Raw genomic sequence first — 17,288 nt, 5'->3', positions numbered from 1 at the left:
GGCATCAGAGTCCTTACAGCAATACTGTGTAATTCTCAAATGCGCTTTGTTTTATAGCCACAGAAGATAAAAACCAGACTAGTATGTGGCCTTAGAATCTATGTTTATTGTGTGGGTCCTACATAAAAATATGAAATATATCTGATGCATGATATGAGAGCAAATAGTAAATGAAAACTAGAAGATTGCTTCAGTACCCAATCAAAATAGTATCCAGAGCTACCAGAAAGAAAAAAAGCCAAGTTGAAAAGAAATTTTGCAAGCACAAAAGCTATCTTGCACAAAGAGCCGAATGCAGCATGGTGCTTCTAAATCTCATCCTATTTTGAGGAATTTAATCATGGATAAGCCTTTTGCTGCCACCTGTACAGAAATCAATGCACAGAGTACTTCAGGGCAGTGAAAATAAGTAGGATACCAAACAGTTGAACTCACAGAAATGAATCAAACCAGGGATCCAAACTTTTCCACAATAAAACTTTCATTCAAGCTCATTCTTGCAGATGGCAAGTTTAATTGCTGTTTAGTAACATTCATTTTCCAGTGAAATATTATTTCAACTTTGGCCTCTCATTTACCCAGTATAGAAACTACACAAGCGTAAGTGGCAGGTGTCAGGAACAAACCTGTGGTAGAACCACACAGTTATTTCCAGAGGTCTGGAGAGACTGCTAGTGCACTGAGGGTGCTTACAACCCTCTTATGCTGAGATCACAAATTTTTTTGTCTGTGAAAAGTAGTTTTCCTGCCTCAGAGGCATGCCAGAGCAGAGTCCTGGAGGACCACTGACATCTGGTGGCCACTTCACTCTAAAGAAGACTAAGTCATATATATTTAATTTTACTGTGACTTGATCAAATTACATTTTACAGGTGGTCTGACAAAAATACATGCCAGGGAAGCATTAAGTTACAGGTCTTACTCTGTGTTTATTAACTTAGTGGAATTTGATAGCTACAAGTAAATGCAGATGAACTGCAACACACAAACAGCAAACTCAGTTAAAGCTGCCAGTACATTAATAGTATTGTTGGATTAAACCCACTCTAGAGATAATAAATCTTTTCCAAATAGAGCACATTTAATTCAACAAGTTCTTGAGGACCACTGGATCATGAAATAGAATTATATAAAACTGTCTTTTTTACAAATGAAAAAGCACATTGTTTCCTAGGTAAGATGTTTCTTATTACTGAAAAGGAGTAATGAGATTTAGGTCTACTTTTGCTAGACAACTAGCACAATATTAAATAATAAGCAGGAGTATCCAATAATTTTATCTGTATTGATACCTACTAGATGGTGAGCTTGCCCAGACAGAAACTGCCTCAGTTCTCTCCAGCAAACTTGAGATGATCTTCTTGACACCTAAATGCAATTGTGCAGAGAGACCACACCCACCAGCACTGGACCTAAAATGTACTTAGGCCTGTTAGCACTGATTGTTGATAGGCAAACACTTAAAGCTATGCTTTGTTTGTTGCATCCATGTACAACTTGTAAACAAAACTCTGAGGCTTTCAAACATTCATCAAGCATACAAAAGTCTTACTAAACTGTCATGAGAATTTTTCAGCCCTTCCCAAATGCTTTTTTGATGCAAAAGGATTCCAAGTCCACTTTCAGGTAAATGTACCTCTCTTGTTGAAATGGGAGCTCAGTTCAAAACTAATAAAACTCACAGCATCTATTGAGTAATAGGAAGTAATCAAACAGTTTTTCTACACCTTTCCTCCATGCAACAAGAGGGCAGTTTTGCAAAAAATTAGCAGTACAAATCGTCTCCAAACTTTCTGTATTTTTCACTTAGCATCAACATTACCCTATCCATATTTAAACAGATTGCTAAATTACACCTTTACCTTCAATCTAGGCTACCTAACCAGACTGATAGATAGTGAACTATTTTTAATTACTTATACAAAAAGGTGTTGCTCTGCTTATGTTTTATAGTTGGTTGTGGCACGTTGTGGGCAAGCATTTTATACAGACACATACAATTGCTAATGTTGCCAAGAAGTGTGCAAAAAATAGCCAGTGCTCAGAGTGAAACAGTACAAGGGACACTCATATGGAGGCAACCGTATTAAGCCACTCCAAAGAAAGCAGCAAATGTGCACCGAGACAGTTTGATTTGATTCTGCCAGAGTTTGAGGCTGAGCCCAAAAGGCTTTCAAAATACAAGTGTCAGGTGGTTCGCTTCCATTTGTATTTTCAGCAAAATTGTAGTATCTGTTGTCCAGTGATGACTCTGGAGAATTTCTCTTGCGTGGTAGACAAATCACTGATGCTCTTACCTGCTTCAGGTCTTTTCCTGAACTGCTGCTTGAACATACACTGACAAAAGTGGCTTTACAAGATTATTTTTAACACATTCCTAGAGATCTAACTGCAAATTAGTAGACAATAATCAGTACAGAGAAACTTGGTCCTGTACACAACAGGCACAATGTTCCAATTAAATCTTACTCTGAGCATTTAAAGTAAGAGCTATTTTCAGTATTTTAACAATGCTGGTTTCTTCACAATAATGCATTTCATCTACAGTGAAAAGCTGTCACATTGCTGCATATCTATTAAATAAAAGCATATTAATTAGGTCAGCTACTGGGTATAGGAGACAATAACCACTTTAATAAAGCACTGTCAGAGTTATAGTCCCTTGGATGAAAAGTACATCTCTTCTTTCCTTTGTCGTACTCCCAACAAATATTTTTGAAAAATATCTCAGCATTGCCAACCCAATTAAACAGCAGCAGGAGATGATTACTCTGTGGCAAAGTTCTAATTCGCAGACATAATCGTTCTTCTACGTTTATATTTTATTGAAGATATTTTCCTGAGGGCAGAGATGCCCTCCACTCACCACCAGGGACAGACAATGTCTAAAAATAATTTTGCCTGGTTCTAATCGATAGCACCATGTTGGCAAATCTCTTCCGAAGACAGAGGAAAGCAAGGTAACCCACCCCTGCCAGCATGCTGACCAGCAGGGTGGTGCCCAGAACCCTGGGAGCCCTTTTCTTGGCCACACGGAACGCTGTTGGCAGGACAGCAGAGATTAATATATTGTTGACGTGTCCCAAAACTTTGTAAAATGCTTTTCTCTTCACAACACGCTCATAATAAGCTTCCAAGTTGGGCCGCTTTCCATTTCCCCAGTTTCTTCTTGCTAATCCCAGAAACTTCAGGCGATGTAATGTGACAGCAAGTGACACATCTGCCAGACTGAAGAAATCACCACAGAGCCAAGGCTGATTCCCATCTTCTAAGCAGAGATAAAACATAAAGCATTAGGAACTAATGGAATATAAGCACATTTAGTTTAGTGATGCTTGAAAGTAGCATCTAATAAAGAGCAACAACACTTCAGCTAAAACATTACTTTAATTAATAAATATTTTACTAATTCCTGTCCACTCTTTGCACAATCTTGTAAAGTCTTAGGCTCAGCAGCCTGACCTACATTTGTTAAGGAAAAAAAAAAAAAGATCCACATTCCAGGTTCATAAATTAAAACAGTAAACACTTATTTTCCTCAACTAGATTTCTCAAATCTGGATTAAATTAAACAGGATTGGAAAGGAGGAAGGCAGTTTAGCTTTTACTGAAAAGCTACCACTTGTCTGAAGAATTTATCTTGCCTGTGTCACTCAGCTCAATGGCATTCACTCAAGAACTAACTCCAGCCAGATTGTTGGAGTCTTTCAAGTCAAAAAGAAATGGATCAGATGACTGACTTGCACCAAACACATCAGCCCATTGAGATGACAGAATCTGTCTATCTGTCCCTCTTTTGTGTCTCTTTAACCCCAAATCATGGGGGTTTTACACTGAGATGTTTGAGAAATTACTAATATTCACACTGCTCATCACTAGTCCGGAACACAGATGGAGACCCCAGGTACCCTCTCCAGTCAAAGGAAGGAGGTGAATCTTCTTGGGATGGCTCAGAGCAGGCACTGCCAGGCAGCATCACACTTCACTGTCAGTGATCTGAACCACCACCACCTGAAAGGGCTGACATGTACTGACTATACCAAGAGCTTTTGAAACCCAGGATATGAAACTTGATAGCCAGCACAGCTATCTTAGCTGCCAGCAAAGTACTCTGCTCTAGCCTAGATCTCAGATAGAGAGGACTATGCTGTTCCCGTCTCATTTGTAATTTTGCAGTTCATCCCACACAGCAGACATGGAAAAATGCTGGCACGAACACTCAGCAGCACCTCTCTGGAAACAGAGAAATTTTGCAATCTCCTTTCCAACACATTTTCCACTGGAGAAAAGCAACAGCTTGGCACAAAGTTGGTACCAGTCCATTTTGACGGTTACACAGGTCTGGAAGAAAGGTCTCTGTAGAAAAGGAGCGTATCCTAGGTTGCTGAAAGGATACCTGGGAATTCATCCAGTGCATTAAACAAGATGATGGAAAAGACCAAAGAACGTATCCTGTGTTAAAGAAAGATGCCTGCAGTGGCAGCAGTAGCAGTTGAGGGATTCAAGCAACTGCAAGAGAAGCAGGAACTCTGAGTTTTACTAGAACCTGGAGAAATACAGATCACAAACCTCCAAAGTGGGACTACCTCAGACAAAATTCCAAGAGGCAATAGTCCCATGTTTCACAAAATCCAGCGACCCCAGAAGCTTTCATAGGTTCATCAATCCTGCACCAGTTGACTCCTTGGAAAGGCTACTTTCCAAGTACCCTTTGAGAGAGAGAGGAAAAGGGTTGCTGGAAATGGTGACAGACATAGTTTGCTGAACAAAATCCTTCCATCTTTTATGAGTTAAAATATTTTCTATGACTTTCACTGTTGAGTCAGTAGAAAATTTAATCTGGATTTTCAACTGCTGGTTCAAACCCACAGTTGTGATAGTAATCTTTAGTTATTACAACAGCTATTTATAGAGCTAAATGCAAAAAGTTATTGATTTGAGCAGATGCAGTTAATATTGACTGATGCTTCATGCAGTTTCCAGTGAAGTCAGGGAAAGGACTCCTATTAGCACCACTAGGAGCTGAACCACACTGTGAAAAAGCTGAAGGCTAATCCCATTTAAACAGAATTTAGGATGCTGACATGGTTAAGTGCCTGTGGGTATAGATCAGGGGGAAGGTCAGCATTGCAGATGTCCTTGCAGGAGTGTGTTACAGACCTGCTAGCCACCATGAAGAGGCAGATGACGCACTCTACAGGAGGCTGGCAGAAGTCTCTCAATTTCCAGCCCTTGTACTTGTGGGGGACTTCAGCCTGCCAGATGCCTGCTGAAAATACAACACAGTGGAGAGGGGGCAGCCTAGGAGATTCCTGGAGTGTGTGGTAGAAAACTTGGTCTCAACTGGAGAAGAACTCATGGGTGATGTGGTGGTCAGTGGCCACCTTGGGCACAGCAACCATGAAATGATGGCGTTTTCAGTTCTGGGTGAAGTAAGGAAAGGCACCAGCAGAACTGCCACCTTGGATCTCTGCCAGGCAGACTTTGGACTGCTTAGGAGTTTGATTGACAGAGTTCCTTGGGAGTCAGTCCTGAAAGGCAAAGTAGTACAGGAAGGACAGGCAAGATTTAAGGAGGAATTCTTAAAGGCACAGCAACAGATTGTTCCCATATACTATCAGGGACAAAGACCAGCCTGGGTAAACAGGGAACTTGGGCTGGAACTCAGGGTAAAAAGGACTGTGTCTCACCTCTGGAAGGAGAAGTGTAACTACAAGGATGTCTGAGGTTATGAAGGAGAAAGTCAGAAAGAAAGCCAAATGAACTTAATTTGGCACTGCAGTTAAAGACAACAAAAACAGTTTCAGTAAATACACTGGCAGCAAAAGGAGGGCTAAGAATTCTCAACCCTTTGCTGGATGAAAGGGAAAACATAGTGGGGATGAGGAAAAGGCTGAAGTTCTTAATGCCTTCTTTGCCACAGTCTTTAACATTAAAACCCATGGTCCTCAGGCTTTCCAGCTCCCAGAGCTAGAAGTTGTCGATTGTGACCTGAGTGAAGCACCTACAACCCAGGAGAAAATGGTTAGTGACCTGTCATGCCAGTTAGACACTCAGAAGTCTATCGGTCAAGATGGGATATGCCCAAGAGTAAGAAGGGAGATGCCAAAAACTTGCCAATTATTTCAATCATTTACCAGCAATTCTGGTTAACCACAGAAGTCTCTGTTGCCCAGAAATTAGCAAATGTAATACCCATCTACAAAAAGGGTCAGAAGGAGGACCCAGAAAATTACAGACCTATCATCCTGATCTTGGTACTGGGAAACGTCATGGAGCAGATTGTCCTGAGTGTCACTACATGGCATGTGCAGGACAACCAGGGGAACAGGCCCAGCCAGCAGAAGTTTACAAAGGTAAGTCCTGTTTGGCCAACCTGACCTCCTTCCATGACCAGTGACATGTTTACTGCATGAGGGAAAGGCTGTGCATATTTTCTAAATACCTGTAAAGATTTTGACCTGTCTCCCAGACCATTCTCCTGGGCAAACTGGCTTGGGTGGGCTTCATTCTTTCATTCTTCTTCATTCTTTATTGACTGAAAAACTGGCTGGATGTCCAGGCCCAGGGAGTGCTGGTAAATGCAGTTACATCCAGTTGGTGGCTGGTCACTAGTGGGGTTCCCCAGGACTCTGTATTTGGGCCAGGACTTTCTAACAGGATGAGAGGAAATGGCCCTAAGTTGAGCCAGAAGAGGTTCAGATTAGATATTAGAAATGTTTTTCACTGAGAGTGGTCAGGCATTGGAATATGTTGCCCAGGGCAGCCGACAGCAGGATATGGTTAGGTGTGGTTATGATGGTGCTGGGTGGACAGTCAGACTAGATCATCTTGAAAGTCTCTTGCAACATTGATGATTCTGTGATTGTGTGAATAATTTGGCTTTCATTTTGGTGGAAGCAAGTAAACAGGGCTGCTTTCCAAGAGGGTGAGAGAAGAAGGTTGACTAATGACTAGAGCAATTATTCAGATTGCTTATTCTGCATATACCAAAATATCAGCAGAGTATCTGCACAAGATTATAATAAACCTGTGTTAGACATTAAGGTTGTGATCATTATAGTGAACTGAAGACTATACCTATAACATCAACATTCTGTAGGTAATTTTTTTTCTGATTTTGTTGATAAAAATACTAAAAAATTATGCAGATAATTATACTTCTTTTCCTGAAAATGTGATCAAGAATTCTCATGAGACAGTGAGAACTCACTGAGTGAAACAGTAAAGTAAGGTAGTATTTAAAACAGTATTGATCCCTTCTGTGATATATAGATCAATATATATTAAAAGTATCATATCTGACACATTAAAAATTGCTTTATAATGGTGCTGTCAACAAGTTTACTCAGTATCCTCAAACAGAAATATTTATAGGATTTAGCAAGAAAAATTCCTAACCTGGTGTTTCCTCATTTCGCCGCTGCAATTCAGTCTCAACCTGATCCAAAACTTTTTCCAGTTCATCCAGTATTTTCTTTAGATATTTTATATTATCATGATCCAGCAGTTTAGACTAAATAAACATACAGGTTAGTGTTTAATCATTGTACAGAATTTATATTTTTATCACAGAAGCTTAGAATAATACAGTGTTTGTTCATAAAATATGATTATTTTCTCCACATAGTCAGATGGATACTACATGGATACTGGTGACAATTCAGAAAACAGAAGAAAACTTTAGAGATACCAGATATTAAGGTTTGCCTACCCTTGCAGGCTGCTCAACAGCCCAACAGCAGCACTGATGTGTACTTACCTTTGAAGTCACTGGGACCAGTCCAGTACTTCAGCACACACTTGAAGTGTGTAGCTGATCTGAGGACAGACTTTCATGCCTTGAAGGGTTAAACCACTGCATGACATTACTGGTAATGACAAGTGAAACAAATGTTCATATTGTGACCAAAACATCTAGCACTAACAAGCTCATAATAAAGGGGCCCATACAAAGGGGTTTCTTACCTTAAGGCGCTTCTGTTTTGCTATATAGGCATCTTGAAGGTCTGGATTTTCTTCTGCAAGTTTCTTCAATTCTGATTCTGTGTTACTTATTTGGCCTAATTTAAAAATATTTAAAAAAAGAAGAAAAAAAAAACCACAAAGGCAGACAAAAAAAGGAATGACAAATATTAGATATCCAAACATACTCATAATGCAATCCACAGGAACTGACCAATATCCTGTGTACAAATACCATACCAAGGAAATTGGAATTGCTGCTTCAATACAGCAACCACACTAGGTTAGGATTTAAATACATCACATTTTGGAAAACTTGAATGCTTTTTAAACTGACCCACCACACCTTCAGCTCATCAGTTGTGACAGAGCTGTTAGGCCCACACTGAGATTTCTGGTCACTGTAGGCCATAAGCATAATTTCACAGCAAAAGCCTAAATGCCACTGAATATGGAGCCAAGGTGTTTTCATTTTGCTAAAATCTGATGCCAGAGTCTGTGATCCTTTTGGAAATGTTCTTCAAGAACTGTGTGTATGTCCTAGAAAAACATTATTACATGATTTAAAGAAGGAATTATGTGAAAAGTTAATTTTACTGATTTCTACTATGCATGTATAGCCTTTTCCTTAAAATGGGGCTTTGCTTGAAAATGCCATACTCATAAACCTAAAATACCAAAAGACAGTGATTTATAAATCTTCTAAAAATAAGTATTTCTAATCACAAACTGAGAACAAAAGAATAATTATAGAGAATGAATCACCTCTCACTTGCACTTGATAATAAAGTTTAGTTACAATTAAGTCTGATAAATTAAACTGATAAAAACTCTTTCTAGAGAATAACAAACTCACTTTTTTATATATTCATTTCAACATGACTATGAAAGTCATACTTCAATACAGTGTATGAAGAAATGGAAGGATGTACTCATACAACCAAAATTTTACATATGCAATTAATTACTTACTTGGATTTGACATGCATGAACATAATACACAACTGGCTCATGCCTTATTATATCCAGTAGTCTGAAAATAAAGGTGTTTCAAGCTGAAATGAAACCATCTCCGACCAGGAGAAGTTTGAACATGCAAAGGAATTGTTAAGAAACATCCACAGGCTTTTCAAAAAAATGCTTCAAATCAAAAAATGTAGGCTATGCTTTAAGCATAAAAAGATAAGAAAACGACCCAAGTTAGATAAGCAATAATGTTAGCTCTGCCAGTACGAACATGTGCAAACTGAGAACAATTCATATCAACTAGAAGCTTGAGTGGAAGAATACATACAGCAAGAAAAGCAGAGGACAATGTTGTAAAGTGAGCTGTAATAAAAGCACTGATTATTACCATGCGAAAACAGAAAAACTACCCATAATGCCTATGAGTAAAGCACAATTGTTCAATAAACAGTTAGCATCCACATTTGGGGAAAAAAAAAAAAATCAAAACCACCAAACCAGACAATGCACTGATTAAGGGAATAATTCAGGTTCTTGGACAAGGGGAAGTGGCTTTAAACTGAAGGAAGTAGATTTAGATTAGATATGAAGATGAAATTCTTTCCTGTGAGGGTGGTGAGGCACTGGAACAGATTGCCCAGAGAAGCTGTGGACTCCCTATCCCTGGAAGTGTCCAAGGCCAGACTGCATGGGGCTTGGAACAGCCTGATCTACTGGAAGATGTTGAAACTGGACGATCTTTAAGGTCCCTTCCAACCTAGGCCATTCTATGATTCTATGATTTCGTGATCCTATGATTCTATGTTACTATGTACTATGTTACATTAACCATGCAACAATATGGAAAAGTAACTGCCTGCCTTCACTTGTGACAACATAAGAGTGTTACCAGAAATTTTAAGGAGGAGGATGACATTTTGTTGGAAATATGAAAGCTAACACAATATCACTGCTTATGATATCATGGACTTACTAATAGTATAGATGTATTACATTTCAAAGACTCTGCAGTATTTGACTTTGTTCTACAGAGCATTCTAAAACATCATACAAAAAAAAAATCAACACCATATATACCAAAATGTTGACAAAAAAAAAAAAAATAATCAGAGATCTCAGAATGTAATAGTAAACAGGGAATCATCATCCAGCCATGCTGTCAGGAGTTGATATTTGTCCTAGAACTACTTAGTTCTTTTGTAGTACATTGAAGGAAACATAAAGGCATCCATTAAAAGGTAGCCGTGGTACAAAAAAATTATCTCCACAGACACCTCAAAAACAACATTTCCTCTTTCCCATTTCCAAATCCCAACAGAATACACAATCAATAAAAAGTATATGCACAAATCATCAAGGACTGCAACTAAAATTCATAAATTGTGCTCAGTATTTTGTATTTAAGGTGGACTTAAGAAAGAAGAAAAATGTAATGCAGCAACCTACTAAGTCAGAGACATTCAGAGCTACACCAGTACATACTACGGATTCTGCTGGTAGCATAGGCTGGAATCATGGAGTCCACTGTTAACTCGGGGTGCAGGATGCAGCCATGTGTGTAGGCATCCATAGGCAAGGAGTCTAAAAGCTCTCTGTAGTGCTGCACCCTTGGATAATACATGCTCCCCTCTTCTGGCATTAATCTTGGTACTTCCTCTGAAAACAAAGTTAAAAATAAAGTTAAGAAAAGAAGAATCATCTAATTGACCAAAGTTCATCCAGTCATGTCCAGCTGGGACAGGCAACAAAGCCACAGGGAAGAAAGATTTACTTGTACCCCAGCATAACTCAGTGGTGTGATTGCAGCTCAGAAAAATGTATATCTGTAGCTCATTTTAAAATGTTTTATAATTCCAATTATAAATGGATGCAAATACAGCAACCCACACAAACACGTATTTAAGAGGCTTTCAAATCAGAAAACCACACTCAGCTCTGTTATGTACATCTAGGAATGCATGACCATGACATTCAACCCTATAATGCTCTCACAGCTGGGCACAGCTGAGATTCCAGGAAATTGTTATGGCTGAAATGTTACTGTTCCTGCAATGGTGTAAAAATTACAGTACAGGAATCCTACACAAAGTGTGGCGGGAAGTATTCCTACACATCAATGAGTTTTACCCTATCCTTGATCTACCTGGGCCCCAACTCCTTTTTTGACTAAAAGACAAAATTATGTTTGTTCAAAGCACAAATTATGTTCACTCAACAATGAAGTTTTCTTCATGCCTCAAAAACTGCAGTGCTAAATCCCTGAAATACAAAATGCTGCCATCTTCACACCTATACAAAATACAGCTCTGCATTTCCTTTAAAAATTGAGGTAGGTTTTTTTGTTGGTGTTTGGTCTTTTGGGGTTTTTTTTAACAGTACAGGCACAAAGAACTTCAAAACCCTGCACATGCCCACTTCCAAGAATTCTCTTCCTGCTCTTTTACCTCTTCATTCCATTTTGTCTCCAAAAAAATTTGCTCATTCTACTTCCTTTGTTCTACAGAAGATTATTCTGGAATTAAGCATGTTTCCTCTTGTCTCACAGAGAATCTGGACCTGCTTGACAAAGGCAGTCAGGCAGCTCTGTTCAGTATGTTACTTTTCGCGGCAGTGTCACACCATTGGTGCTGCTGCCATTTCTGGCCTTTCCATCCTTCCTGAAGGGCTAAGGAGGACAGTGGTAGGTTTTACTCATGAAGGTGCTGGAAAGCTTTCAGCTCATTTTAGAGGAACATGTTTTCAACCCAAACTGCTAGCTATTAAGAGAGCCTGTTTACTTGTGACACTATAAACATATTCTGCCCTGAACGAGAGTCCTGCAGTGACACAGAGCTGCCCTAGCATTGCTGCAGCCTACTGAGTGAGGGGAAGAACCACATACTGAAATGTCTGTGGGATTACCATCTACAAACGTTGCTTCAAGGTAATCAATAATCTGCGTCGCCTCACAAATGACGTTTTCCCCATGGATGAGGACGGGTACTTCTCCAGAGGAGCTCAAGCGCATGAACCACGGCTCGTTGTGCTCGCTCAGGGGCAGGTTCACATCGCGCTCCTCGCATTTCAGCGCCTTCTCGGCTATTGCCAGCCGCACCTGGAACGGCACCGCCAGGGTCACCCGGGCAGCATCCCCGCCCGGACAGCATCCCCACCCGGGCGGCATCCCCGCCCGGACAGCATCCCCACCCGGGCGGCATCCCTGTCCGAACCACATCCCCGCCCGGACAGCATCCCTGCCCGGGCACCATCCCTGCCTGGCCCGCATCCCTGCCCGGCCCGCATCCCTGCCCGGACAGCATCCCTGCCCGGACAGCATCCCTGCCCGGCCCGCATCCCCGCCCGGCCCGCATCCCTGCCCGGTCAGCGTCCCCGCCCGGACAGCATCCCTGCCCGGTCAGCGTCCCCGCCCGAGCAGCATCCCCGCCCGGCCGCTCTCCCAGCCCCGCCTCGGCGCACCCACGGCTGCCCCCCCTCCATCCTCCATCCTCCATCCTCCATCTCTCCATCCCCCATCCCTCCATCCTCCGCCCCTCCCTGCCCGGTGCCACCGCGGGCGCGCAGGGGTTGCGGGCGCGGCGGGAGGCGGCGATCCAGGGCCCCGCTCCCCCGCCCAGCCCTCACCTTCTGCGAGGAGAAGGACTGCGTCCAGTGGTACAGCACCAGCGGCGCCATGCCCGGCTCGGCTCGGCCTGGCTGGGTCCGGCTCGGCTCGGCCCGGCTCGGCTCGGCCTGGCTGGGTCCGGCTCGGCTCGGCCCGGCTCGGCTCGGCCTGGCTGGGCCCGGCTCGGCCCGCGGCGCCGGGCGGGGCAGGAGGCAGCGCGGAGCGGAGGCCGTGCCCGCCCCGCGCCGATCCGCTCTCGGAAATTACCCGAAGGGGATGCCCGGGGGATGCGGGGGACAGCCCTCACTGCTCGGAGGACAGCCCTTCCGAGGGGGAAACCGCCTGCAAGGCCGTCTGCAGCATCCCCTAAGGAAGCGCAGGAAGATGGATGCGCAAGTAGGGAAGGTCACATGGCAGGATTTAGCCTTTTATATTTATTTGGGTTTGGTTTGTTTTGTTTTTCTTTTGGTTTTGGTTTTTTTTTTAACCAGTGCTTCCAGTATGAATTTCAGCGTTTCAACATCGGCAACACACGCCAGAGGAAAAAAAAATTAAAAAAAAAAAAAATTACTGTAAATCATCCTGAAGTGGACCCTGCAGGCAAAATCAGTCTCTTGCAAAATGAGTCATAGCAAGAAGGAACAAAGCTTTTGAAAAACTTCTTTTGCCTCCAGATGTGTTCTTTCAATCTCAAGAGAGAAAGTTTCTTAATTATTTTTTTTTCTAGACAAAATTAGAAAATCCAACCGTTTTGCAGGGCTTTTTAAATTTTCCCTGTGTGAAACAAGGTCCTTTCTGAAAAGCATTTGATAACGAACAATGGCTTACATCATCAGGAAATGCCTCCTCTGTATCTTACATAGGTTTAGATTTGAGATAGTTTAGAAATGCAATTGCTGATAGTACCATTAGACACTATCAGCAAAAGCAGGCAGAATTTAGCAAAGTAAAAAAGCACAGTGAGATTACAGAGTGCAGAGTATTGTTCTCCTAATTATGACTGCTCAGTTCCAGGAAAGATGACTATAAGGTAAGTCTGATAACTCAGTCCCACGTGCCATTTCTATATAACAGATGAACCTCATGATCAGTATCTTAGAGACCTAACCTAGTGTATTGAGAGTTGTAACCCAATAGCAAGAACATCAAGGGAATTTTTTACTAATGTTAAGCAAGGGAATGGATTTAAGTCACTGAGACAAGGTAATGGACAAATCTTATCAAAAAAAAGAAAAGAAACAAAAAGCCAGCTTCCAGCCCTGTACTGATCATGGGAGTGGGCACAAGGGCAGGCCCATGCCTTCCTCAGAGACCACTCCCTACTCCCTGCTCACAAGCCAAAATAATCTCTTCAGAAGGTCATGCATGGTGAGAGGCTTGTCACAAATCCCAGCTGATAGCAATTAGTGGTAAATCCCACATTTAGGGGAATTTAATTTGTTATTCTTCAAAAAGTTGGAGAATGTGCTTAGAACTAACACCAAGAATGTAGTCAATGGCATTATGGCTGGATTAACTTCTCTTTAAGATACATATCTAAGGTAAGAGTGATGGAATACCCTCTTATGCACAAGGGCTTTAACCTGTGACTCACCAATATATGGATATTCTCACAGATCCCTGCCTAGGCTACTGTACAGCTGTTCCTCTCTGCAGATTTTACAGTAACTCAAGGGAAAGAACTGGGAACTGTTTTGTTTTGTTTTAATTTACATGAACTAGGCTTTGCTTTTTTTTCTCCTTCATTTTGCCTTTAAATCAAAATGTTGCCTTGTCATTTCGTCAATTACCATATCGACCACTACCCTGCTTCTCTTAGTACAGCCAATTAATTTAATATCACACATGGACTACTGTGTTTGAGTTATATTTTCTTACCTGGTTTAAATGTCTAGAAAGGCAAGGAAATGTATCTATCTTATAACACAATAAAGAAAGAAGGACAGAGCAGCTGCAATCATATACAGGTGATCCTTCTTCCTAACCTAGTCACCCATGTTGCTATGAAATACAGGAAGGATACTGACCAGCTGGAGCAGGTCCAGAGGACCAGACGATTAGGGGGATGGAGCATCTCTCCTGTGAGGAAAGCTAGGAGGATTAGGATCGTTCACCCTGGAACAAAGAAGGCTTACAGCTTGAAAATTGTGGCCTTCAGTACCTGAAGGGAGCCTACAGGAAAGACTAAGAGGGACTTTTTGCAAGAGCATGTAGTGACAGGACAAGGGGGAATGGCTTCAAACTGAAAAGAGCATAGGATTAGATTAGATATTAGGATGAGATTCTTTACTGTGAGGGTGGTGAGGCACTGGAACAGGCTGCCCAGAGAAGCTGTGAACTCTCCATCCCAAGAAATGTTAAGGCCAGATTGGAAGCGGCTCTGAACAACCTGGTCCAGTGAAGGTGTCCCTGCCCATGGCAGGGGTCTTGGAAGTGGATAACCTTTAAGGTCCCTAAGCCATTCTATGATCCCCTGGTAAATCCCACCCGATGTCCATGTTTACAGCCCTGGTTCCGCTGAAGGAGGGGGTGCCTGCCGCTGGGATCCCTCCAGCCCGACAGGGCTGTTCCCACAGCTGACCACACGAGGCCTCCCTTTTCCAAAACACGGGGCATAGAACCTTCTTTCTTCCAGAGATGAAGAATAAGGGACGAATTATTCCTTTCTCTTCAGAACCAGCACCTATCCGTCCACCTATGTTTGTCCCTCCACCTTCTCATACCCACAGAAAAGCAAGCAAAAGGGTCAGATCACGAAAAAGCTCACCACAACCTGGAACACCTTATTCCACAAGCATTTACACAAGGCTTTACACAACTGAAATAAAAGTCTCCTTAAAGGCATGTTTAATTTGTGCCCTAAATACACAAGCAGCACAAATGCAAGTCTGACTGGCATCTTGGCAGCTTGTGACTTCAAGCAGACCCCTAGCTCTGTGTGATAAATAATTTTTCCTACCACACTGATGTTCTTGCCCTGTTTCTCTGCATGGCCTCTCTTGGGCCTTTTTTAGCATCCTATATATGTTTACAAAATATATGTATATATGCACGCCCTTCTACAAGTTTTTTTAATGCGCATATTTTTACATCATGGAAATAAACTAACATTTACAGCTAATGCTAAAAATAAAAAACATTTTGATAAACAGTTACATAAAGTGGGTGAAAGATCTGGAAATCAGTATTCTGGTAATCAGTTTTCTTCTTTACTTTACCTTTCACTCCATGTTATTAACAAGAAACACATAGGTCAGATGTGTCATTAAAGTAATATTGATGCAAGTTAAAAACAACTTTTTTTTTTTTTTTTTTTATCAGATCAATTCATAGTGCATATTGAAACCCAAATGTGTTAGACTACAGGGGGGAATTTTTTTTTTTCCTTTTCTATGCAGCCAGAGCCATTATAGCTGAAAATGAGCTGGATTCTGTTTATGAATCATTAGCAGATGCATTGGTTCTGTTCCAAGCGCAGAACCAGCCTAATTGACAGTGTTGCAGGAGTTAATACTCGTTGGGAAAGTAAGGCAGGTTCTGTTCTGGACCTTCTGTCATCAGTGGTTATTGACTAAATTCCACTGGCAGATGCTGCTTTACTGCTGATGATATGAGTCAAAACAACATAGCACTGAACTCAGGTACACAGCTGAGACTTAATACTGACACAAGAATGCACAGGAACTTTCTTTAACATGACTGAAAAATTAGATATTCAACTATACAGAAAGTGAGAGCAGCATTATGTCTTGATAGTCACAGCTGAGACTATCTGTGCCCTAATTTAACTGCATATAAAACCACGGAGCGATGGCAATTGCAGATAGCTGATTCATGTTCTCACGAAATATAATTTGTCAGTTACCGTTTTACATCCAACAAAATCAACTTATAATAGAACTTATTTAGTCACTTTCAAAGTTACTTAACATATCATACTAGGGGTTTTTTAAGGGATTTCACCACAAAATTCTGCCAAATTTTCCCTAAATATATAGTATTCTTGTTCCATGCAGGAGTTTCATATGTAAATGCTTCAGAAATACTGTATAATAACTAATTTTCATATAACATTTTTAGAATTTTTATAGTAAGCCTATTTCAAAATAGTTATTAGGGATTTTGATATAACAAATATATTAATTGCTCTAATGATATATAAATCTCAACAGTTTTGATGATTGGAATGAATTTTCCTGAAGTATTAGACTTTTAATGCACACATAGAAAGAGATTTAATATATTTTCATAAGTTGAAAAAAATGCAGATTCTTAGCCATAAACCTTAAAATCTAGGTATTAACATAAAGCTGCATTGAGTCTATCCCTTCTTGAGCTTTTATGTAAACAGCATCTTTGCTATAAAATCTAACATATCAGCCAAATTCAAACAATTTAAAACTTTTTTTTATACATGCCCATGTTTGTTGTCTCTGTGAGCATGTGTAATATGCTGGCTCACAAACTTGGATCATTACCAAGCTTTTAGGAACAATTCTGTGTCATCACTTCACATGTTTCTTCTTCCCTCACACTAATTTAGACGAGTAACCCAAAGCAGTGAAAACTTTGTACCCCTGTGCATACCATCCAGGTGTTGATTTTTATTCTGGTTTTAATCTAACAGTGATGACATTTTGTTTGCACCGCACTGTCTGGCACAATGGCTCTTGGTTGCCCATTAAAATTCAGATATTACCACAACACAAACAATGAATAAAAGAAATATTCCAGCTTCCAGCTATTATCGCCTGTG

General features: G+C 41.0%; 1 protein-coding gene across 2 annotated transcripts; it reads right to left on the bottom strand.

Moving 5' to 3' along the window:
* Window positions 1-909: 909 nt before the first annotated feature.
* On the bottom strand, window positions 910-12,673 carry GDAP1 (ganglioside induced differentiation associated protein 1). 2 transcript variants are annotated; one of them, XM_063170530.1, is made up of 6 exons: window positions 12,553-12,673; window positions 11,833-12,025; window positions 10,414-10,587; window positions 7,969-8,063; window positions 7,402-7,516; window positions 910-3,265 (listed from the first exon to the last, which is right to left on the bottom strand). In XM_063170530.1, exons 1-6 carry the CDS (start codon window positions 12,601-12,603, stop codon window positions 2,886-2,888), a joined length of 1,008 nt encoding a protein of 335 aa, XP_063026600.1. In that variant the 5' UTR covers window positions 12,604-12,673; the 3' UTR covers window positions 910-2,885. The 2 variants fall into 2 exon arrangements, with proteins under 2 accessions (XP_063026600.1, XP_063026592.1); XM_063170522.1 differs by having other exon boundaries at window positions 910-3,268; window positions 12,553-12,669.
* Between the last annotated feature and the right edge of the window lie 4,615 nt (window positions 12,674-17,288).

The sequence above is a fragment of the Melospiza melodia genome, chromosome 1 (assembly GCF_035770615.1).
Source record: "Melospiza melodia melodia isolate bMelMel2 chromosome 1, bMelMel2.pri, whole genome shotgun sequence".
In the NCBI taxonomy this organism is placed as follows: domain Eukaryota; kingdom Metazoa; phylum Chordata; class Aves; order Passeriformes; family Passerellidae; genus Melospiza; species Melospiza melodia.
This window is presented reverse-complemented; position numbering and strand designations above follow the sequence as displayed.

Excerpts from the sequence above, each read along its gene's own strand:
- GDAP1 (XM_063170522.1), bottom strand. The coding sequence starts at position 12,603 with ATGGCGCCGCTGGTGCTGTACCACTGGACGCAGTCCTTCTCCTCGCAG. Across the intron at positions 8,064-10,413 it reads TGCTACCAGCAGAATCCGTA|GCCAAATAAGTAACACAGAA; the intron begins GTATGTACTGGT and ends TTTTTAAATTAG. Across the intron at positions 7,517-7,968 it reads CAAAACAGAAGCGCCTTAAG|TCTAAACTGCTGGATCATGA; the intron begins GTAAGAAACCCC and ends ATGTTTATTTAG.